The 24,396-nt window shown below is 42.9% G+C and overlaps 2 protein-coding genes and 1 non-coding gene across 11 annotated transcripts in view; 2 read left to right on the top strand and 1 right to left on the bottom strand.

Annotated features, from left to right (window-relative positions):
• Positions 1-23,602, bottom strand: part of SINHCAF (SIN3-HDAC complex associated factor) — a 45,395-nt gene extending 21,793 nt beyond the window's left edge. For 2 of the 9 annotated variants that reach the window (XM_054238196.2, XM_009003676.6), the window contains exons 1-2: positions 23,435-23,602; positions 3,084-3,225 (exon numbers count right to left, since the gene is read on the bottom strand). Coding sequence is in view for 1 of the 9 variants with exons in the window: in XM_035255876.3 (XP_035111767.1) it covers positions 21,990-22,047 (58 nt within the window). In the remaining 8 variants the exon portion in view is untranslated. Of the gene's footprint in view, positions 1-3,083; positions 3,226-21,149; positions 21,606-21,989; positions 22,230-22,607; positions 22,814-23,240; positions 23,302-23,434 lie in introns of those variants that run through there. The other 7 variants (XM_003733734.6, XM_009003679.6, XM_035255879.3 and 4 more) reach the window with 7 other exon arrangements.
• Positions 1,782-1,881, top strand: LOC118144707 (small nucleolar RNA U13). Its single transcript, XR_004729453.1, has one exon. It is a non-coding gene; the product is annotated as a small nucleolar RNA U13 (small nucleolar RNA).
• Positions 21,139-23,525, top strand: LOC144577883 (uncharacterized). The gene has a single exon (XM_078338947.1). It carries the CDS (start codon positions 21,409-21,411, stop codon positions 21,811-21,813), a length of 405 nt encoding a protein of 134 aa, XP_078195073.1. The 5' UTR covers positions 21,139-21,408; the 3' UTR covers positions 21,814-23,525.
• Positions 23,603-24,396: the final 794 nt, after the last annotated feature.

Below are 24,396 nucleotides of genomic sequence, written 5' to 3'. Positions count from 1 at the left end.
TGAACTGTCATTTGTCTTCTAAAATTAAAGTGGTATTGCAAAACTCTTGAGTATACTAAAAGCCACTGAATTGTACACATTCTAAGGGTGAAAATTATGGTATATAAGGGAGTGAATTTTATGGTATGTGAATGATCTCAGTAAGCCTGTTTTTTAGATATTTAAAAATAAAAAGGGCCGGGCGCTATGCCTATAATCCCAGTATTGGGAAGCAGAGGTGGGTGGATCACGAGGTCAGAAGATCGAGACCATCCTGACTAATACGGTAAAACCCTATCTCTACTAACAATACAAAAAAAAAAAAATTAGCCAGGTGTGGTGGCATGTACCTGTAGTCCCAGCTAACTGGGAGGCTGAGACAGGAGAACTGCTTGAATCCGGGAGGCAGAGGTTGCAGTGAGCTGAAATCGCACCACTGCACTCCAGCCTGGGCGACAGAGCAAGACTCCATCTCAAAAAAGTTAAAAATAAAATAAAATAAAACTGGGTTAGGAATTCACTTGTCTTTATCATCTTTATAAATTCAGCATCTAGGATGCCAGTCTCCTAGTAGGTATGTCAACCCAAATGAGAGACCAAGATGGGAATCTGAATCTCAGTCAAACAAAGTTTATCAGGCCAAGCTTGAGGATGTGCACCCAGGAAGCACAAGTTCCAATAGCTTATAACCTGTGTTTCAATGTAGATTATATGAGGCATGGTATTCATAAATTATTTTAAACATGGGGATCCCTGCAGTACAGTGAAGCAGCAATTACATTCTTGTCAATTTGACTGGTATTCAGTGATGTTACACATAAGGTAAATGTGGCCGAGTGGATAGGAGAGAAAGGTTAATAATTGTATAGGCATCTCAGGGTCTGGTGGAAGGATGATTGATTCCATCCTGCCCTTGTTCTATATTTGACACACAAGTTTACAATCAGTACCTGTTAGTAAAATATTTAACAAACTCCAGTTACACATACACAAAGGGTCAGCCTTAGTTAATAGGATATGGTTTTATTACCCGTATGTCCAAACTGCAGCCATCTTGGCGTACTTTTCTCTTTTCTTCTGACACTATCATCATCATCTACCTGTCTATCTACAACATGTTTTCTTAAGGTCCTTGAAATAGAAAAAACATTTCAAGATGTTTTTCAAGATTTCAGGGGTTACAGTTAAAACATGCCTATTTATGGGAGGTTGTAACACTTATCTGACATAGCTGCCTTTGCATGTACACATTCCTGAGCCGGAACAAATATTTAGAAGAGGCTGTGTCAATTCATTTTTCCTTTTATTTCCACATTTTACCCCTTTTGATCAAAATTTCTCTTTAGAGAACACAAATGATCATACTTTATGTCCTTTTGTCCCTCTTCATAGGGAAGGCTCATTCCCAGAAGTCATATCCCACACTGAAGGGAATGAGGCAAGATGAGGTTGATCTAAGCCTGAGGCGGGCATTCCAGGGATATGTAGTGGAATCTGCTGCTAAGCTTACAGGATGATTCTATCTATATTGTGCTATCATAATTGGGGGAGAGGTGTTATTATTATTTTTTTTAATCAAGACAGGGTCTCACTATATTGACCAGGCTGGTCTCAAACTCCTAGCCTCAAGCAATCCTCTCACCTTGGCCTCCCAAGTGCTAGGATTGCATGTAGACCACTGCACCTGGCCCGTAATTCTGGTTTTAGCAATAGACTTACAGCAGTTGGCTATAAATACTCTGAGTAATTTAACTGATAGTAACAGTAGTAGGATAGAGACTATGATTATATCAAGGTTTGAGATCTTTTCGTCATTTTTAAGTGATGACTGGGCATTCACACATGTGTGAGATGTGCCTCCCTGAAACCTTGTTATGACATCAGCACTTTAACCATCTGACATGAAAAAGGGTTCCAGCTGCAGACTGGAAGAAATGCTCCAGTTCCAAAGGAAGCCAATTAAGTGGGTCATTGAGAAGATGGGTAGTTTGTGCCTCTTGTAATCATTTAGCTTGCCTGGAAGTCCTTTCTGTGCAAGTCTCTACTTCACCTGAGGTATTGATATAAGTGCAGCAGGCAGTGTGAGCTACTGCACAGACTCCTTGTCCCAGCTACTCAGGAGGCTGAGGTGGGAGGATCATCTGAGCCTAGGGAGGTCAAGGCTGTAGAGAGCCCTGATCACACCACCACCACACTCCAGCCTGGGCAACAGAATAAGACCCTCTCTCAAATAAACAAAAAAAGGCAATGTAATGGCCAAGAAGACAAAGCCCTTCAATTTGCCAGCTATTTACACTATGTCCCCATCCTTGGGTTGGTGGGTGTGGCCCAATGCCACATACCAAAATGTATCCCCTAACTATTCATTCATGGGTAAGGTGTTTAAAACATAAGTGAGCCACAGATTGGTTTTACTGCAGGCCTTAGAAAAGCCTGCATAAGCATATTCAACAAACGAGACGTGCGGGCACAATTTGCTTTGCTTTTTCTCCTTTGGACTTTCAGTTGCCAGATATGACAGAAATGTTGGGAGGCCAGGAATGTGCAGGGACAGAGGCCTAGAAAAGGTGAAGACTTAAGTATGTGTTCTAGATAAGTTAGAGAATTTGTCCCTGATTGGTTTAGTGATAGACAGGCATGAGGGCGGTGGGGAGGGGTAAGACTGGGGGGAAATTATTAAGCAGAGAATGAAAATATGGCTTGGCTTTAGAAGCTGAATTTGAATTTGGAAAGTGACATTTGGAGGTAACTCATGCAAGTATACGGTAACATTTGGAGTGTCAGAAAAATCAATCATTGGCGCAGTAAGTAGCATGTAATGGTCTTGAATGGCCCTTGGAAGGTGGTGACAAATCCAACCATCTGAGAGAATGCCTCCATCTGCCACACTTTGGGAGAGTTTAACTAATGAACTATTTTTCCCATCCCCAGCAGAGACCCTGAAAAGTCAAGTGTGTATATATATGTATGTGTGTGTGTGGCCATCATTGTGTATAGAAATGTTAACCAGATTATATATCCTATGAACTGAGTCAAAGCAGACAAGGCCAATAGTCCCCAAAGTAAATATATTACTCTAAGAATGTTTAGACAGGAGATCATACAGGCCTGGTCTGAAGTCTTAGGTCAATTAGCTGTCCACTCAGATGTTGTCAACCTCTCGTCTTGGTTTCAGGATTGAAGCTGTTTGGTGAATCAGAGACAGGGATCTTTGGTGGGAGTCACGGTTCATTCAGGAAGTTGTGCCTTTTTAAGGTGAGAGATATGGATCCGTGAGTCTACACCCTATAACTCTGCTGCCAAGGGATTAGTCAACAGTACCTGGCAGGAGGGAGTCCTTTACGAGAGGTCTTTTCCAACAGACAAAATCTCCAGCTTGGAGGACATGACCAGAATCTTCACCTCCCAGGAGTGCACTGTAGGACGTGTCTTGCACTAAGGCCTGGCTTTTCATGAGTTGGTGAACAAGTCCCTTACGATCATGCAAGATGTCCCCGTTCAGTAAATGTGGATCAGTCATCTTGATTCCCATGTGCCTGGGTCTTCCAGTTACAATTTTATGAGAAGAGAGTTGATAAAGGGATGGATCAAAGGTTGAGCAATATCAGCCAGGCGCGGTGGCTCAAGCCTGTAATCCCAGCACTTTGGGAGGCCAAGGCGGGTGGATCACGAGGTCAAGATATCGAGACCATCCTGGTCAACATGGTGAAACCCCGTCTCTACTAAAGATATAAAAAATTAGCTGGGCATGGTGGCATGTGCCTGTAATCCCAGCTACGCAGGAGGCTGAGGCAGGAGAATTGCCTGAACCCAGGCAGCGGAGGTTGCAGTGAGCCGAGATTGCACCATTGCACTCCAGCCTAGGTAACAAGAGCGAAACTCCGTCTCAAAAAAAAAAAAAAAAGGCTGAGCAATATCAAGGGGAGTGCCTTCACCCAGCAGAGGTGAAAAGCCTTCATAAATTTAGCCAGTTGTATTTTCATTATTCCACTGGTCCATTCTACCAATCCAGGTTTAGCCCATTGTGTTTTATTATACCAATCCTGAGGACTAAGGGTGGTACGCACAATGAAAATATTGAAATATAGGCCATTTTTTTTTAAACCAAGTCTCACTCTTTTTTTTTTTTTTTTTTGGAGATAGAGTCTCACTCTTGGTTTAAAAAAAAAAAAAAAAACTCAGGCTGGAGTGTAGTGGCGCAATCTTGGCTCAATGCAACCTCTGCCTGCCAGGTTCAAGCAATTCTCCTCCCTCAGTCTCCCGAATGGCTGGGACTATAGGCATGCATCACCATGCCCAGCTAATTTTTGTATTGTTAGTGGAGACGAGGTTTCACCATGTTAGCTAGGCTGGTCTCGAACTCCTGACTTCAGGTGATTCACCCACCTCAGCCTCCCAAAGTGCTGAGATTACAGGCATGAGCCACGGTGCCCAGTCCCAAATTTTACAAATGCTTAATAACCTAGGCAGTAAAATGAGTTCCCATATTGCTGTTAAATTCAAATGGGACTCCCCAAAATGGGGTAATCCTTTCTAATAAGATTTTGCCCAGTGCCATTGCCCATCAGCAGGGGAAATCATCAACCCAATGCAAAAACATGCAATCATTACCAATACATATTTAAATTTTTTAAATGGTGGCAGCTGGATAAAATCAAGCTACCATAGCTCAAAAGGTCTAGGTAGAAGAAAATGGCCGTGAGCCCCATAAAGGAGTTTTCCAGGATTATGTTTTAGATAGATGGAATAAATCTTGTGTGCCATGATGATCAATGATAGTCTCCAGCAATACTGTTTATAATAGTATATCATTTTATCTGAATTCCAATAGGTCAAGCCATAAATGTATTCCATGAGGGGCATCTGAAATCCACTGGGTTAACGGTTTATTAGGTCCATACCGTAGTTCAGTTTTGGGGAAAAAGTACCCCCAGTTTCATTTCCAGGTAGATCTTTCTTCTGTGGAAGCTAAGTCTTGGCTTTCCTTTAGCATAGACTTAACTGTTTAAGTCTCAGTCATCCCCAGGATCGGGCTGGTGACTCAAATGCAGCTCTCTTAACTACGGCATCAGCAAATTGATTACCATGACTCTACGTTGTGTCTGATTCAGAGTGGCCAGGAACATTTATAATTGCCAAAAGAGAGCTCCAAGACTTGTCCATTTGTTATGGGTTGCCCTGAGAACCCACAGCATTCTAAAGTCATGAGTACCACCAGATGCATAGGGGCATAATCTGCCACCTTATTCTTTGCTAGTAGACAAGTTTGAGTCATGGCAATCAGTTCAACCAGCTGGGCTGACTTGGTCTGAAGACCAGCTTCAATGATCATGGCACATCCTGCTTTAAACTTACCACCTTCGCCCCTCAAGTAAGATACATCTGTAAACCATTCTATATCAGCATTATCTAGTGGTATTTCTTGTAGGTTTGTCCTTGGGGTAAAAGCTTGCATATGTCATCAGGATGAAGTCATGAGAGGTCTTGTCAGAAGAGTGGCCAGGCCTGGTGCAGTGGCTCATGACTATAATCCTAGCACTTAGGGAGGCCAAGGTGGGTGGAATGCTTGAGCCTAGAAGTTCGGGACCAGCCTGGGCAACGTGGTAAACCCAGACTCTAGAAAAAAATACAAAAATTAGCCAGGTGTAGTGGTGCACACCTATAGTCCCAGCTACTGGGAAGGCTGAGGTAGACGGATTAACCGAGCCCAGGGGGGTGAGGCAGCAGTGAGCTGTGATCATGCCACTGCACTCCAGCCTGGGTGACAGAGCAAGACTCTGTCTAAAAAAGAGAGGGGGGGAGAGAGAGAGAGAGAGAGAGAGAGAGAGAGAGAGAGAGAGAGAAGCCAGGTTACGATTATTGCAACAAGAGATGGTAACACATTAGAGGGTGATAAAAGTAAGACCTAATAGGAAGCTAATTCATCAACAGAAAAGTGTTGAGTATGATGAGAATTCACGTTAGCCAGTACCCTCAACTGAATATGGAATGAAGGCGGCAAGGTGGGGACACCATGACTATCTTTTCAATAGTTTAATATAGAAAGGCTGTAGCTGATACTGCCCTCATACAAGGGGGCAGTCCTGGAGTCATCAGATCTAACTGTTGACTACAGGTCTTTGCTGGTCACCATGTCTGAGTCAACATACCAAATGTGTTTCCTCCATCTCATGAACAGAAAGAGAGAGAGTGCATAGTTTGGGTGTCTTATTGTTGGGGCATTTATTAATCTTTTTTTTTTTTTTTTTTTTTTTTAAGACAGAGTCTCACTCTATCACTCAGGCTGGAATGCAGTCGGCTCATGCAACCTCTGTCTCCCAAGTTCAAGCGATTCTCCTGCCTCAGCCTCCCTCGTAACTGGGATCACAGGCATTCTGCCATCACATCGGGCTAATTTTTGTATTTTCAGTAGAGACGGGGTTTCACCATGTTGCCTACGCTGGTCTTGAACTCCAGGCCACAAGTGATCTGCCCACCTCAGCCTCACAAAATTCTGAAATTATAGGCATGAGCCACCACACCTGGCCTACTAATCTTTCTTTAATTTGCTGCATGACTGGTTGTCCCTCACAAGTCCACATGGTGGGATCAGGCTGGTCATTCTTTAAACAGGTATAAAAGGGTTGGGTCACACAATATAAATTTAGTATCCAGCTTCTACAATAGCAAGCCAACTCCAAGAACCCTCTAAGCTATTTTTCAGTAGTAAGCATGAAAAAAGCTAAGATTCCTTTGATTCTATTGGGACTGATGTTCAATCCTTTGTCTGACATGACATGTCCCACACATGTGACTTGAGAAAGGCAAAATTAAAGTTTATCTTAGGCACCTTGTACTCTTTAATGGCCAGTTGAAGTTAAGTACAAGTTTTCTTCTTCAGAGGAAGAAAGTGTGTCAGAGCAAAGTGTGTAAGAATCCCCTGAGAGAAGTCCAAGTCTGCTAAATTCAAATTTCTGTATTTCGGAAAAGTGGGGCACTGTATAACCCTGTGACATCACAGTTCAAGTATACCATCATTCTCTCCATGTAAAGGCAAATACTGACCACCTGGATACATAGGGATGCTTAAAAAGGCACTACAGAGATCCACAACTGAAAAATATTGTCAGGGCTGGGAACAATGTCTCACACCTATAATCCCAGCACTTTGGTAGGCCAAGGTGGGCAGATCACTTAAGGTCAGGAGTTCGAGACCAGCCTGGCCAACATCATGAAACCCTATTTCTACTAAAAATACAAAAATTAGCTGGGCATGGTGGTGCACACCTGTAATCCTAGCTACTTGGCAGGCTGAAGCAGAAGAATCACTTGATCCCGGGAGGTGGAGGCTGCAGTGGGCAGAGATTGTGCCAATGTACTCCAGCCTAGATGACAGACTGAGATTCTCTCAAAAAAAAAAAAGGTAAAAAAAATATTGTCTGACATTTGGTATGGCAGGCAGGAGTATGAATGTTAAGAAGTGCTGGATATCTAGGTATTATAATACTGTCTACAGCCCTTAAGTTTTGTACAAATCTCCATCCTTTCCCATGTGGTTCCTTGACAAGGAAAATGGGGGTATTGCAGGAACTGGTGCAGGGAATAATAAAACCTCTCTCAAGATAATCTCATGATTGGGGCAACTCCACCTATGGCTCTTGTAGTGGTTATTATTTTAATTAGGGAAGGGTTTCTTAGTGTTAATCTCAGCCTTTATTGGAGTAGCTGAGAGAATCTTTCCTATGTCTGTGTTAGACTGGAACCACAGCTGGGTAAGAAATAAGTTTCAAGTAAATGCTCAGCTTCTGGCATTAGTAGCAAGGTTGTAGTTTGAAAGGAGCCTTATGATTTCCTTCCCTTTATTAGATTTCATTTATTTTTCCCATTTTCCCAATCATATGAAGGTATCTTTACACCACTCACAACAACTTGTGATTTTATATATGTATGTATATAAAATGGAGTTTCACTCTTGTTGCCCAGGCAGGAATGCAACAGCATGATCTTGGCTCACAGCAACCTCCACCTCCCAGGTTCAAGCAATTCTCCTGCCTCAGCCTCCCAGGTAGTTGGGATTACAGGGATGATATGCGCCACCACACCAGGCTAATTTTGTATTTTTTTAGTAGAGACGGGGTTTCTCCACGTTGGTCAGGCTGGTCTTGAACTCCCGACCTCAGGGGATCTGCCCACCTCAGCCTCCCAAAATGATGAAATTAAAGGCATGAGCCACTGCACCCAGCCAACTTGTGATATGTTATGAGAGCATTCTTTGGTTTGCTTTCCCCAATCCCATGGTTCGAGTTCCAGAAACATTTCCCACTTTGAGGAAAAAAATATGGCCATTATGGATATTGTCGAAATTTCAATCCAGATTACACAGGGGCTCTGGGCATATCAGGAAAACATGGGATTGGCTGAGAGTATCACATTCATAGCCCTTGGGAGGACGCCAAACCCAATGAACCAGTAAGGCAAAGGTGTGAATTTAAAGCAAGACATAGGTTTATTAGGTATACCCACGATGTCAACCTTTTCATTTCTCTGGGAAATGGGATTTCAAGTAAGGTAGAATTTATAACTGATACAGCAGCTCATGTGCCTATCATATTATTGTGTTAATTTATCCCAAACAGTGAGTCAAAGCAGAGAATTGGGAAAAAATGAAAACCCCTATTTCCTCAGAGTAGCTGTAGTTCTCCAGTTTATCATCCTGTTGTTTCCATTTCAGTGTCTTACAATTCCTTTTAAAATGCCCTAGTTTCCTGTCGTAGTGACAAACAAGGGAAGAAGAACTCTCAGGACCAATACACTTCATTTTCTTCTTCTTGGCCTGGGAATTTTAAGAGATTAACTGTTACCACTCTTAAGTGCACAGCCTTTTGGTTTTCATTTTTTATCAATGTGCAGGACAACTGTTCAGCTAAGTTGACCAGTCATTAGTTCATCACCTAGTCATGTGACATCTGACAAGAGTGGCTAGCGCATCATTCAAATTGTTTGGGATTTTATTTTATTTTATTTTATTTTTAATTTTTGAGACAGAGTTTTGCTCTTGTTGCCCAGGCTGGAGTGCAGTGGTGGAATTTCAGCTCACAGCAAACTCCGCCTCCCGGATTCAAGTGATTCTCCTGCCTCAGCCTCCAAAGTAGCTGGGATTACAGGCACGTGCTACCATACCCAGCTAATTTTGTATTTTTAGTAGAGACGGGGTTTCTCCATGTTGGTCAGGCTGGTCTCGAACTCCCGGCCTCAGGTGACCCACCTGCCTCAGACTCCCAAAGTGCTAGGATTACAGGTGTAAGCCACTGCACCCAGCCTGGGAAATTTTAATTTAATCCAATGTCATTTTTATTGTTTTTGAAGTTGTCCACTGACATCTGCAATGTTGTTTTCATGTTTTATCAAAGGTAGTAAAAAAAATCTAAAACAGGCCTACCTGAATTCTAGCATTGCTGAACTTTAATCCAATCTATGATCTTTTTAAAAACCAAGGGAATGGCATCTAACAGAGAAGGTGGTCATGCCCATGTGTCTCTGAGCCATCTTCTGAAAGTTGGGGAGCTGACTGCAGCAGAGGTCATATTGGATTTTCAGGAACAAGATCTGTTAAGGGATCCAACCACACTGTGCTTTTTCTAGCTATTCCTTAGCTTTAGCAGCTGAAACCAGCATGTAGACAAGTTGATAAATGTCGGAAAGACCTGGGTCATAGGTTTTAATTGTGAGTTCAAATTCTTCAGTAAAGCAAATCGGATCTTCATAAGAGTCAGGAAAGTCCTTAACTATGGCCCATAATTTGACTTTGGACTTGGGTTGATAGAGAGTCAGGATTCAGGCAAGCCAGGCATACATGCTGCTGGTACTGGAAGTGAGCCACCAGGACCAAGCATGAGCGAGCCAGTGAGTGGGTCCCGCAGGCCCCCGTACCTAGGACCAAGCATGGCAGTTGCCAAGGTGGCTTTAACCAAGTGAGTAGGTCCAACTGAGCTTATAACAGTATTTTTAAAGCATACAAGCATTGAGGAAAATAGTGAATTTTTCAGGTCTCCCAATGACTTTGTCATTCGATACTTAAACATTTTTTTAAAAGGCCAGCCTAATCCAAAGAATGTGTTACTTTTAAGTGGAGTGGTGGGTCAGAACAAAGACGGAAGGAATGTTGTCCCAGCATTGGTGATGCTAAGTTTGATCACTTGATAAAGGTGGCATCTACAGATATTACCATTGTAATGATTAGCGTATTTTCAAGAAAATGTAGTCTTTTAATAGGTCCTGCATGCCCCCTGATGCTTTGTTTATGGTAGCCTTTCAGCTGTTTCACAAAGCTGGCAAAGGAGAAATAACTTTTGATCAGAAAGAGGATAGTACCAGCAGTCTACAGGTCTCATCCCAGTCACTGTTCCCTGGTCCCAATGGTAACAACTGGCATTTATCACCATCAATTGGTTTTGCCTGTTTAAACTTAATTGCAACTATACAGAAAGTACTCTTCCAGTCTGGCTTCTTTTGTTTAATATTTCTGAGATTAATCCATGCTGTGTGTATTTTTTATTTTTCTTCACTGTATAGAATTCCATTGTGACAACATATCCATTCTAGGGTCAATAGACATTTTGGGCCATTTTCAGTTTTGTCTACTACAACTAATGTGTTTTCAACATTGTTTTACCTATTTTTTGATGTGGGTGTGTCAATATTTCTAATAGAACTGCTGGGTCATAATATGTATATTTAGCTTCAGAAGATCCTGCCAAACTGTTTCCCAAAGTGATGGTACCAGTTAACACTCATACTATCATTGTATGGTGGCATCATTTATTCTGAATCTTTGCCAACACTTGGCATCAGTCATTTTAATTTTAGTGGTATCTCACTACGTGGTTTTGATAAGCATTTCCAAATGGGTCTTACAACTTTTTTCATACTTATTGGTCATTTAGGTATACTTTTCAATCATGTGCCTATTTTCTGAATACAAAACCTTTGGTGGTTTTATGTCTCACAGATGTCTTTACTCTGTGCACTGTTACTCACTGAACTGAGTCTTAAGGAACTTAAGTTCCTAATTTTAATGTAGTACGAGTTATCACCATTTTCTTTTGTGGCTAGCTCTTTTTGCATCCTGTTTAAGAAATCTTTGCTTTCCTCCAGGTCCGGAAAATAATCTCCTGTATTATCTTCCAGAAGTTTGTTTTCCTTTCAAATTTAGATTTTAAATTTTCTAGAATTTGTGATATTTTTACATGGTATTAAAGGTAAGGGTTAGATTGTTCCCTGGCCCTCTTCCTCACGGATATGTGTATCACCCAACACCATTTAATGAAAAGATAACTTTTTTTTTTGAGATAGGCTTGCTCTTTCGCCCGTGCTGGAATGCAGTGGTAGCAATCTCAGCTAACTGTAACCTCTGCCTTCCAGGTTCAAGTGATTCTTCTGCCTCAGCCTCCCGAGTAGCTGGGATTACAGGCACTCGCCAACATCCCCAGCTAACTTTTTTTTTTTTTTTTTTTTTAGTAGAGACGAGTTTCTCCATGTTGGCCAAGTTGGTCTCAAACTCCTGACCTCAGGTGATCTATCCGCCTTGGCCTCCTAAAGCTGTGAGCCACCACACCTGTCCAAGATCACTCTTTTTTTAATTAAACTGTAGTGGTACTGCTGTCATAAATTCAGTATGGGGCTGTACCTGAATGCTCTATTCTTTTTATATAATTGTATATTAACCACTAATACTATACTAATTACTACAGCTTTATAAGTCTTACAACTATATTCTCCTTGGCTATTCTTGGCCCTATTCATTAGCAAAACAATTTTAGAATAAGTTGTTAATTTCCACAAACATCCTGCTGGGATTTTCAATACTATTGAATTGAATATGTGTAATATCTGTGTGTATACGTATACTTAAATGTTTTAATTTGTTAAAAGGAGTGAGAGAGAATCGGGAATCCCCCACCTATCATAGGCTATTCCCAGAATGATGCAACCACAGGAAGCATTTCTATAGAGTTCCTGTCCCTCACTTCTGAACTAGAGGTTGCTGCCAAGGTAGGTGAAAGAACAAGAGCAGAGGCCTTTGGAGCCTTGTTCCCTGTCACAGTATGTTTAACAAGTGACAGACAAGGAGAAAGAGACGGCAGAAGAGGAAAAATCGGATCCAGCCTGGGAGTTAGAAAGATGAAGATACCATGAAGGTGTAGGGGTGGTGAAGGAGGCACCAAAGAGTAAAGAAGGTACCTTTTTTACTCTTCGAAGATTCTTTTTTTAGTAGGAGAGACAGTATATTTCAGAGCTCTCTGTTAACACCTTTAAGTTGTTTATTAGCATCCTGTAAGAAACAAAGGTCATCCTACCCACTTTTGCTACTTTCAAGATACCACTAGAAGCAGCTTCCCCATTCTAGTTGCTTAATTTTTGCACTAGCACCTTCCATCCTGGTCTGCATATATATGGCAATTTTGGCAAATCAGAAGATCTGCATTTAGGCCATTGTGATTTAGTCATCCTTAAGTCATCATGGTCCATTTGGTTAAGTAATTACACAATGAGGGACTGATCCTAAATACTGTATATTAACCCAGTTGGGGTTTCTAAAGATGGAATCTGATGTTCTACAGTTGCAGGGGATTTAGTCAATTGAGAGGCTTTGTTCTCCACAATTTTTAACACCTTCTCATTAGATTGACTAAGTCAGGAGGTGTTCTGAATCCAGACATGCTACTTGCAAACACAAAGGTTGAGGATGCACACCCCAGAAGCACGAGTTCCAGGAGCTTAAAACCTGCGCTCTGAAGTAGGCTATATGAGGCACAGTCTTTATACATTTTTTAAACAGGAAAATATGTGCAGTATGGTAAAGCAGTAATTGATAATTTGGTTCATACTCAGTGATGTTATGCCTAAAGTAAAGTAAATACGTGGTTGAGTGAGTAGGAGAGAAAAGTTAACAATCGTGTAGGCACCTTAGGGTGTGGTAGAAGGATGATTGATTCCATCCTGCCTTTGTTCTATATCTGATAAACAAGTTTACAACCAGTATCTGCCAGTAAAATATTTAACAGACTCCAGTTACAAACCCAAGGGGTCAGCTTTAGTCTGTAGGCAGTGGTTTTATTACGCGTATGTCCAAACTGCAGCCATCTTGGGCCAGATTTCTCTTTTCTTCTGACACTATCTATCATTATCTGTCTGTCTACAGTATGCTGCCTGAAGTTTCTTCAAATGGGACAAACATTTTCAGATGTTTCTCAGGATCTGAGAGGTTACAGTTAAAACATACTTATTGATAGGAGTTTGTAACGCTTATCTCTGACATAGCTGCCTTTGCACATACACACATTCCTGGGTAAGAGAAATTTAGAAGAGGTCTGTGTTGATCAGATTTTTCTTTTATTTGTTTTCACAGGTGCTTAGATGTGTTGCTTAAATTTTAAGTTGACATTTATATAGCAATTTACATATTATAAAGCACTTTTGCTGGCATTCTTTCTTTGGCTAGTATTAGCCAAAAACCCAAAAACATTTTTAATACTATAAACAGTTAAAAACAATTGGGCTGGGAGCGGTGGCTCAAGCCTGTAATCCCAGCACTTTGGGAGGCCGAGGCGGGTGGATCACGAGGTCAAGAGATCGAGACCATCCTGGTCAACACAGTGAAACCCTGTCTCTACTAAAAATACAAAAAATTAGCTGGGCATGGTGGCGCGTGCCTGTAATCCCAGCTACTCAGGAGGCTGAGGCAGGAGAATTGCCTGAACCCAGGAGGCGGAGGTTGCGGTGAGCTGAGATCGCGCCATTGGACTCCAGCCTGGGTAAGAAGAGCAAAACTCCGTCTCAAAAAAAAAAAGATGCTATTTAAGAAAAGTTTTCTGATAAATAAAATTAAAGACTACCTCTTACAAATCTCAACAATACCAAATACTTGTTCATTTTAAGGTCCAACCAAAAAACAGACCGAAAAATGCTGAAATGCAAATTGAAGAGCTTTAGTACCCTTTTTAATATGGAATCAGGAGACAGTGAAAAGGTGATGAATTTAATTCAACCATTTTCTTGTCTTTTGAAATATTTAAGAATGTTAATTTAACATTTAAGGATATGGAAAGGGCTCTTACTACGATGAATTTAACATCTGTTAAGCTCACCTTAGTTGGTATGCAGGCTTGGAAGGACACTATTAGTTTCTCTAATATAACTTCCTCAATCCCACTTTCTAGATTCCTTCTTATGGCTTTTTTATATATTCAGAAGTAAAGGATTTTTTCAATATTCCTAAGTACCTTTCAAAACTCAATAATGCCACTGGGTGGACTACCTGGAAGAAAATTAAGAGCAGTAGTCAAAAGTGGTAAATCTACAGTTAACTTCACAACTTCTCTAAATCATCTTGAACACTGAAATTCTGATATGCACAACTTAGGTTGAACAACCTCCCAAAATGAAACTATCCTTAGTTTCTGATAAACCAAAATCCTAGCTTCTAATTACCATTTTTTCTTTCTAAAAATCAACTTGCCTAAGCCTTTTAAAAAAACACACACACAAGATAGTGGAAGTGACTTAAACGTCAATGAATTTTCAGACTGGTTAAATTATGGTGTCTTCACACCACAGAATGCTGTTTCAACTTTTAAGAACAATGCAGTAGTAGGGCCGGGTGTGATAGTTTATGCCTGTAATCCCAGCACTTTTGGGAGACCAAGGTGGGAGGACTGCTTGAGCCCAGGAATTCCAGACCAGCCAGGGCAACATAATAAAACCCCATCTCTATAAAAAATAAAAGAAGGAAGGGAAGAAAAAGGAAAGCGAAAGGGAAAAGGAAGGGAGAAGAAAAGGAAAGGAAGCAGTAGTAGATCTATAACAAAAGAATAAAAGAAAGAAGGAAAAAGAAAAGGAAAGGAAGCAGCAGCAGATCTACAACATATGCAGAGAAGGAACTACATCTAACATATCTTGTTCTGTGAAACAAGCAAGTTGAACAATAGTTATACAGTATAATCCCACAGGATGTTTTTAAAATAAGACTATAAGTACACAAACTTCTCTTTAAATTGGGTTTTAAAAATAGTAAATAGTGGTGTCCTCTGAGGAGTGCAAACATGAAAGCAACTTACTTTCACTTTACTCCCTCCTGCTTTTTTTTTAACCAAGGGCATCACTCCCCAATAACCTTGGTTATCAAGACACACCTTAAGAGTAATCTAAAAAAGCACAGAGAGCTTAAATAAACTTCCTCAAAGACATACAAATGGAGAGATACAGATTAGAAAACACACTCCATGGGAGAGACTACGAAATAGAGTGGTAAGATCAAAATATACAGAGCAGAATGGGAAGGAAATGGCAGAAAGGAGACAAGCAAAAGATTTATAAAGTGGGAAGGAAGCAGCGGTGAACAAAGACAAAAAGACCTAAGCAACCAAAGACAACTTTGAAGTGAAGGAGATGCATTTCTTTACAGCCAAACTTGAAATGACAGGATGATGGGAAAGGAAAAGAAGTAAACATGAAAAAACACTTGCTATCACAAGCTGTGGGGATCCTTGAGTTCCCGTAATTGGTAATGCCACCAATGACACCATTTTAGTCAATTGTATGCTATCGTTAACCACATTTAAGTACAGAATCCAGTAAACACTAACAGTGTAACTGGAGCAACACTTTTCACAAAGGGTCAACAGGACTACATGCTTTGTATTCTCCCGCTGCTAGGCCACTTGGCTGCAGTATTCCCCAACAATGAGACATGTTTCATCTGCAGTTAAGGAAAGCTATGGAGTAATAAAACGTTATTTCCTCTTACCTGCTTCTAGATACCAGCATACATCTCAGCGAAATTCCCGAATTTAGCTAACTTTAGGAACAAATTTAAATCTGTCCGGAAGAAAACTGAGAAAGGAGTAGGGGACTCCACTTGTTTGCCAACAGCCTCTCCAAACATGTGCCCTGCCCCTGAGAAATATGGTAAAGCATTTATAACTGTGGCTGTCTATGGAATCCACACTTGGGAGAAGAGACTAAAACTTATCCTATGTAGGAAAGAGGTCAAGCTCAGAAATAAGCAAATCCTCAACTAAAGTGGCATAAGTTAAAAATAAAATTACAAATTCAAGTCTCTGGGCTCTTTAAATAGTGTAAAAAACCACCAGGCTCCTCCAATTTTGGTAGAGTTAAAAAAAAAAAACAAACTAGGTCTCCCAATTCTAGATCGAGGAATTCCAGTGGATTAAAAAAATTTAAAATATTGGAAAGAATATGTATCTGCTTTTGAGGGATGATTAGGAGTTAGAAAATATAACTATTCTTGAGTGTACAATGAGTCAACTTGGAGTATATTTCTGCTTCTGTCTTTACAACTAACTAGGAAGTCACTCCTAATTTTATTTGTCCTTCTGTAATATTGGCATAGAATCTCATGTCTACTTTCCAGGGATGCTGTGAAGCAAGGGTATGAAAATATCAGTGTATATGTAGTTTATGTCCTTGAATTTATAAAACTTGCACATTACAGAAAAATAAATGCTATCTATCCAAAGATATATACAACAAACTTAATTGAAGGTAAAATTCTGATTATTAAAGATTTTCTTTTAAGCCCAGGTCTGTAGGAAAAGACGAACTTAGCCATTCAGGGAGACTTTAAGGTCATGAAATGGGCGCATATACTCTTCTATGAAGCTATTCTCCCATTTTCAAACTTGACAAAAATGTTAAGAAAATTGATACATGGTAGTACACACACCTGATTTGACCTAAACCTCAGGGAAGTTCCTTAACCTCTCTACTCCTGTTTCCTTATCTATAAAATAATGACAGGCCGGGCACAGTGGCTCACACCTGTAATCCCAGCACTTTGGGAGGACAAGGTGGGTGGATTACCTGAGGTCAGGAGTTTGAGTCCAGCCTGGCCAACATGGTGAAACCCTGTCTCTAATAAAAACACAAAAAAATTACCCGGGCATGGTGGTGGGCACCTGTAATCCCTGCTACTCAGGAAGTTGAGGTAGGAGAGTCACTTGAACCTGAGAGACAGAGGCTGCAGTGAGCCGAGATCACACCATTGCACTCCAGCTTGGGCAACAAGAGTGAAACTCCATCTCAAATAATAATAATTATCATTATAATAATAATAAATCTCAAATCTCCTGAATAGTATCTGTAAAGCGTCAACACAAGGACTGGCACAGGTATGTACTCAGCTCTGACGATTCTTTTTATTCACAAATCTTTCTTCTTTCTCTTTTTTTCCTCTCATATTTCAGGTATCATTTTGCTTTCTGTCTTTGGGCAATCCACTCTCAGGAAGTTACTAACAGCCTTATTGGTAATGCCCCAATATCACTCATGTCCTGATCCAACCTTTCCCCTTAACTCTAAGATAAACATGGCCAGCTGACCACCGACCCATTCCAACCTTTAAATCCCCTGAACTGATTATATAAATCTTCCCTCCAATCTGCTCTTCCTCCGTTTACCTATCTTGATTATCATCCACAGTTCCACAGTCACACAAAAACAACTTGGAAGCCAGCTGAGCTCTTCCTTCACCCTCTGTATGGCCCTTCACCAAATTTATTGTGAAGTCCTTAGAGACTGTGCTTCTTCCTTCACTTCCCTCCCCACTGCCCGTTTGTTCCTCAGGGATGGCGTATGAACTCCTGTCAGAATCTTGTAATTGACTTCCCTATATCCTTTAAACATCTTCCTAAAGTTCAACTATTAATCTTCCCTTGCAGGGTACCAACACTGGCTTCGCAATATCTAAACTCCATGGCAAGGAATTCAAAGTTTTCAGGATCTGCCTCTGCCTACCAGCTGCTCCCAACCTGAATTCTGAAATTCTAAGAGTGTCAAACCAACTTTAATAACCAGCCTTCCTCTATTCAGGATGTTATTTCTGTCTGAGATGGCTTACCCTCCACCCCCTTGACCTGGGAAATTCTTTTAAGAACTACTTCTTGTACAAAACCCTTCCATACCTTTATTAGAATACCTACCACATAAGATTTCACCTAATTGTTAATGCATTATCTCCTCTACTCAATGGTAAACTGCTGCAGAGCAGAATCTAAATCTTGTATTACAACCAGGTGCTAGCTGTACATAGTACACAAAAACAGGTAGAATTTGCTAACCACTCAAAGAATGGGACAGTCAAGATGAATAAAAACAGTATATTTAAGAGCATGGAATGGGAAAGTGTCCACAATAAAGCCGTAAGGAGTCACTGTTTATGCTATTGATCATAGAAATATTTTAAAAGTTTTCAAAAAGGGGTCATTTGTCTTGAACACATGGTCTATAGACTTTTGTAGGAAAAGAAACCTGTGAGGTTTAAAAGCCATAGGAAAAAATGTTTCTTGCTTATTTCCAGAAGTGGGGAGAAATAAGAAGTAAGAGCCACTTCAACTCAGTACAGTTAACATTCACCAAATTAAAATAATATTAAGTCAAATCAAACTTAAGTAGAAAACAACTAAAGATAAAGCTAGAAATAAAGTCTTCTAGTTCAACTGTAACTTTCATATTTGAATAGGTAATAGCAATGTGCCTGTGACATTAGTACTTCTGAGGCAAAGCAAAAACCTCCCTACCTCGAAAACAAACTACAAACTCCCTTTTCTGGACTAGAACTATTTCCAGATTATTTCTATAACACAGAAAAATCCTAATTGCAGATTTAATTTAAAAACTGGAGAAACAAAAGACAATGAAATATTCTCAATCTGAAACATCCCCAAAATCAAAACTAAATACAGGACAATCTTGTGGACAAGGCAAATCAGAAAGAAAGAAAAATTACATTTTCCAGGTTTCCACAAATCAGAAAGAAAGAAAAATTACATTTTCCAGGTTTCCACAGGACTTTCTAATGTAAAATGGTTGAATCAGAACTGAAAAGACAACCAAAAGTCAAGGGCAGTGTCTTCCCAGAACTGGTTTCATAAAGTAAGGAAGGGGACCAAAGACACTCATTGTTTCCACTAAAAATTTACTGAATGTTTCCCCAGAACCGATAACTGATCCAGGCCTCAGTTTTATCTTCTGTAAAATGTTTATTTCCCAGTGTTGTGAGGACAGCAGCAGCTAATATTTATCAATCATGTCACTTGCTTAATTATTTACGACTTATTTACAATAGCTATTACTACCATTTTAGATGAAAAAACTGGTCACAAAGTGACTCTCAGATGATCACAACTTTGAAACCTAAGCATTACTAGGTTACTCTGAACAACAAACTTCGTGCCTCGATACATGCATTCCCTTTCTTCTCAGACAATTATATTCCTATCATCTCTCAAGAAAAAAAGAAAATGACATACTTTTAAAGCAACCTACTATGTGCCTGGCATGGTAAATTGATTTAATTGTCCTCAATAAGGGCCTTGTGTAGTTGGTTCAGATTTAAAATAAGTTTACCCTTTCCCCAGTGAAAAGCATTTATTTTACATGTAAAATGGTTCTTAAATTGCTTCTTTGACATAAATATGTTTGAGTTTGAACCCTGTGAGTCAGGATTTCCCAGGACCTGATAATCACTCTGGGCCCAAAAAAACCTGACCATTCAGGTTCCAGATATACAGAATTAAGAATACTGTGCAATGACAGGCAGACTTGGGGCCTGTTGTCCACCAGTGATCTAGAATATTCTACCTACTGAACTTCCTATCTCCAACCTCCCACAAAAGCAATACAAACAGAAGGCAGTAGAGACCTTGTCTGTGGGTCTTTCCCATCCTAAACTCATTCATTTTGATAATCCAAATCTGTTTTACAACATCTAATTATTAAAACAAAAACCATCAAGCTCTATATGTAGTACATGAAATCTGCCAGGAAATGGAAATTCTAGCCAAAGCATAGCTATGAAATACTAATTATGAAAAACAACTCAAACAATCTCAGTGTATTTGCAAAGCACCTCATATGCATTTTAAATACATGACCCAGAGAAACAGCTGCCAAAGGAAAGCCAAGTTATTAAATCCAAAGTTTTTCGTTTTCTTGACAGGTTCTTTCTATTTACTAAAGAAATGTACTAATATTGATTGCCTTTTGGTATTGTAATTCGATCAACTAAAACTTGGGAGAAATATGTTTATCAATACCAAAATAATGAAAAGAAAAAAATGGATTTCAACTAGCATCGACTTTTTTGGTGTGTGGGGGCAGGGTATCCAAGGGTACTATTTCCTAGTAATAATCACTTACATTCTCAGCCTTAAACATGATTCAAATGCAGAAGAAATCAGGAAAGAAGCAACAGATATGGTGGTGCCTATCAGATGTCTAGACTACAGGCAAACCCCAAATACCAAAGAAGCATCCATGTGTCAAACCAGCATAATTTTTGAGCTATGCCTGGGGCCACATACAAAAAAAAAGTTAGCTTGAAAAGAAAAATCTAGGAGGGGTAACCAGAAGGTCAACCCTAGTTCACGGGAACTGGGAAGAAGCTAGCCGTTACCCTGTGTCATCTTCCTGAGCAGCTTCCTCCCCAGCTTCGTTAACAACGTTTCCAAAAGGCCCAACACCCTAAATACTTGCTTATTCAAGGTCATCCTAAAATAAGGCAGTCAATAACCACCAAACACTGAGTCACGCATACCTTTCAACTAAAAAAGACCCCCCTTCCCCAAATCACTACATAAATACTTTAAATGCTATTGGGATTTCTCCGGAACTCACCAGAAACAAACTTCCAGACTTTTAGATTGGAAAACTAAACATGTTCAATTTTGCAACATAAAATATTAAAAGACTCTTTAAGTCTGGCAAACTCCAGTTCAAAAACAGGTGCTTTCGGTGTACTCTGAATAACAAGGTCAAATTCATTTTTAAATTATTAAAAGAAAAAGAAAAGCTTTTCTTAACCCTCCTTAGGACAAAGTAAAGAAGGGGAGAAAAGATTGCTGGGGTTAAAACTGCCTCGGATACGGTCCCTGTTCAACTAAACAGTAATTCCTAATCTTCCGAGTGCCTGAAGTAATGGAAGGTTAAAGGAAGAAAATAAAAACAAAGAAACTGACTAGGGTCATAGTTAGCAGAACAAGCTGCATCGCCCTACCACCCCAAGAAACCAACTCCCCCCACACCAAAACAAACCTTGCCCCTCCCCGATCCCTCCACCTCCCAGAAACACACAAAGAAACCGGCCGCACGCACAATTAGCCCACAGTACTCACTTCCCTTAGTAGAGCAACTGAGAGCCCCGGAACTTCACCAGGGTGGTTTTTCGGGCGTCGTCGGGGCTGGGTCCCCTGGACTTGCGGGCCACAGCTCGGCGGGGGAGGAGGTGCTCGCCGCCCTCGCCAGTTTCCCCGAAAGCAATAAAATGCCTCCCCGCTCCTCCCAGGGCCCTAGGGTCCCCACCTTCCGTAAACCTCGCCTCCCCCTCGGGTACTCCGGTGACCGCCAAGAGAGGCGCCGAGCCTGCAAGTAAGAATGCTCCCTGGTGGATTTGTTGGTAAACAAGACATCTCGCGTCGAGAGGAAAGTTCCTGCGGGGGCCGCTCGCCAGCGCAAGGGCGAAGGCGAGGGCTACGGGAGGTTAACCGCGTCGCTCGCCGCAGCCTCCCTCACCTGCGCCGGAACAACGGGCCCCGCGCCCGCCCGGCCCGGCGCCTCCCGCAGGCCGCGCCTCCCGCACGCCGTGCTGCCGGGGCTTGTTCCTCCTCATGGCTTTGCCCTGACGTAATTCAAACATGGCAACAGTTCGACTTCAAAGGCGAACCCACAGACCTCCCAGACACAAGCTCTGGGGCCAAGGGGAACGGGCCGAGGGGCCGAGGAGTCCGGGCCACAGTCTCCGAACCCCTCAGCCGTCGCGGTCCCCGGCGCCGGAACTGAAGTGCCGGGCACTGCCGCCTCCCTTGGCCGCCCGCGCTCCCGGACCGGGGAAGCACGCCGTCTCCCTACGCACCAGCATGGCACCTCACACAAGTAGCGCCGCCAAAGTTTCCCCACGAGGGGGCTGAGGAACAAAAGCCCCTCCCGAAACTAGACCGAACTTCGGGGGCCCAGACCTGCACGGCGCTCAGCCCCGGCGGCCGCCCCAAGCGCCGGGGGCCCGCACGGGCACATGCGGCCCTTTGTTTTCTGTCCAGCCGGGCGCTGCCTACGTGCAGCATCAGGGATGTAGGAGCGTTTCGCAGGGGCCGGACACTGGACGATCACCCCGGGGAGGGGTCCGGACCCGGCGCCCCTGGGAGTCCAGAGCCTAGCCCCCACCCGGGTCTTCCCCTCGGGAGCGGCCCCATTTAATCAAAGTTTTGCAGTGTCCTTGATGAGAAACGCCCGGAGTACCCGCCCCGCACGGGCGGAGTTGGCGACTTTCACTCTGCTTTTTAAACTGGCAAGACGCCATCATCGGCAAACCACATTGTCCTGCCGGCCGGACCTGCCCGACGGCGGCCGCATCCCACGGCTCACACGGCGCTGGACATTCGGACCAGGACCAGGGTCGCGCCCGAAGCACGTGGTCTGTCACGTAGGACACAAAAGCAGTGCCCAACGGAGTTACTGACTCCTGCGGCGCACACACCACCCCCGCCTCCGTCCCCAGCCAAGTTGGCTTCCCTGGCCATCTTACAGCGCGGACGGCCGCCCACAAACGGGAAGCCCTCGCCGTGGCGCCCACACACCTACGCTACAGGTGAACGCACGGGGAGCAAAACTTTGGGCTCCGAAGGCACCCCGGACAGCAGACGCGCTTGGGCGCGGTCCGAAGAAGGCAGGCGAGTGGAAGACCGGCTGTTTTTAAGCGACCGCGTGTTGCTCTCATTGTCGCATCCGCATCCCTCCGGAGTTGAGCAAACAACGCCATGCCGCGTGCGCTCGGGCAGAGCCCAGTACTGACCCCCAAAGGCCGATTTAAAGCCCCTCAACCGCCAGCTCGGAAGCGGATGGCAACTTAAGTTTCCGAGCGAATGGCGTTTATTGTCCACCCTCGTCTGGGGGCTGCAGTCAACTAAACCACGAGGTTTCACAACGGCGCCCGACCCTGCCCGCGCCTGGCGCCCACGCGGACGCACCGACCCCGGCCGCTGCGCGGTGGCCAGCGAGTCGCTTTCCTCTCAGGCCTTTCGGCCGCCGGGCTCCTTTCCGCGAGAGAACACTGCGGTGGAGAAAAGTCATTGTCACCTTCAACGTGTATCCCTCAACTCCGGCGACTCCTCGATTATGCCCAGGCTCCAGTCACTTCCCCCGCCCCGAGACTTTCGGTTTGCCTCAAATACCCTCCCCAATTAAAAATTACACACTAAACACGCGCGTACCGAAGAACCTGGGGTCTGAAGAACACGAAAACAGCGCTCCCAACAATGCCACCTCCAAGACAAAACTTCCTGTGTTTGTGGAAGGACGGGGGGGGGAGGTGGGTGGAAGCGAAAAGAGAGGAAAAAAAAAACCACTCTGAAATCAAAGCCTCGTGAGACAGTTTTGCACTAGAGGCATAGTTAGAGTCACTCACCTTCCAAAAGCAGCCGTTCCACGCGCAACGTCCCTGAGGTGCGGAGTGCACGCCAGGTCAGTCTCCCTCAAGCGCTCCCTCCTCCTCAACTGCCTTGTCTAGAAAGATTGTCTCCTGCAGTTAGGCAGTTGCTACCGCTGGCCGGGAAGGTGTAGATTCCGCTTTCCCTCTGCGCACGCGCGGCTCCCGGCACAAAATTCTCTTGAATCGAACTTATTTGCATACGGGCGCGCGCACGTCGCGGGCTGGGGTGGGGGGGAGAAGGCCCGGCGACCGCGCGCGCTCCCGAGGCCTCTATTGTCCTTTTAAGGGGAGAAGCTCCGCGGCGCGGGAAACGCCGCGGCCAGAGGGAAACGGGGGCGGGGACTGCTTACTACGGCGGACGTCACGTAAACAAACGCCCCCCGCCCGGCACCCGGGCTGGAGGCCGCGGCGGAGAAGGAGTGGCGAGGTGAGAAAGGGAAAGGTTAGCAACCGAAGGGAAGGCTGCGCTGCGTGGCGTGCTTTCCACCCTCGAAGTTCTTAGAGGCACCATTGAGCGCTGAAAAATTGTTCTGAAAGCCGCTTTTGCAAAATTCTCACACCTGTGCCCACTTTCGGTGACAGAGAGGTGGTCTTGTAAGCACCCAGAGTGAATTTATATTAATCCCACGTTTCCTAAATTTTGTTTGAAGTTGGGTTTTAGAAGGTTTAAAAAAAAAATCCTCTGGGACCAGCAAACGTTTAGTTTTTGTGCAGTTGTAATGAGTCGTATAATAAAGTCCCATTTTAACACACTATCCATTCACTAACTCCTACTTCTCAAATAGTAACCCAACCCATAACAATCCGATTTTTTTCTCCACTTTGGCCTTAAGATTTCAAGTCTCTCGGAATTGAATGGTTGTTAATTTCCGTGGGAACAGTGCCGCTTTCTTTAAAAGACTAGGCAATGGAAAGCCAATAATCTAGGGAGGTGCATA

The sequence above is a fragment of the Callithrix jacchus genome, chromosome 9 (genome assembly GCF_049354715.1).
Source record: "Callithrix jacchus isolate 240 chromosome 9, calJac240_pri, whole genome shotgun sequence".
Lineage (NCBI taxonomy): Eukaryota > Metazoa > Chordata > Mammalia > Primates > Cebidae > Callithrix > Callithrix jacchus.
Note: the sequence above shows the minus strand (reverse complement) of the source record. Positions and strands in the feature narration are given on the sequence as shown.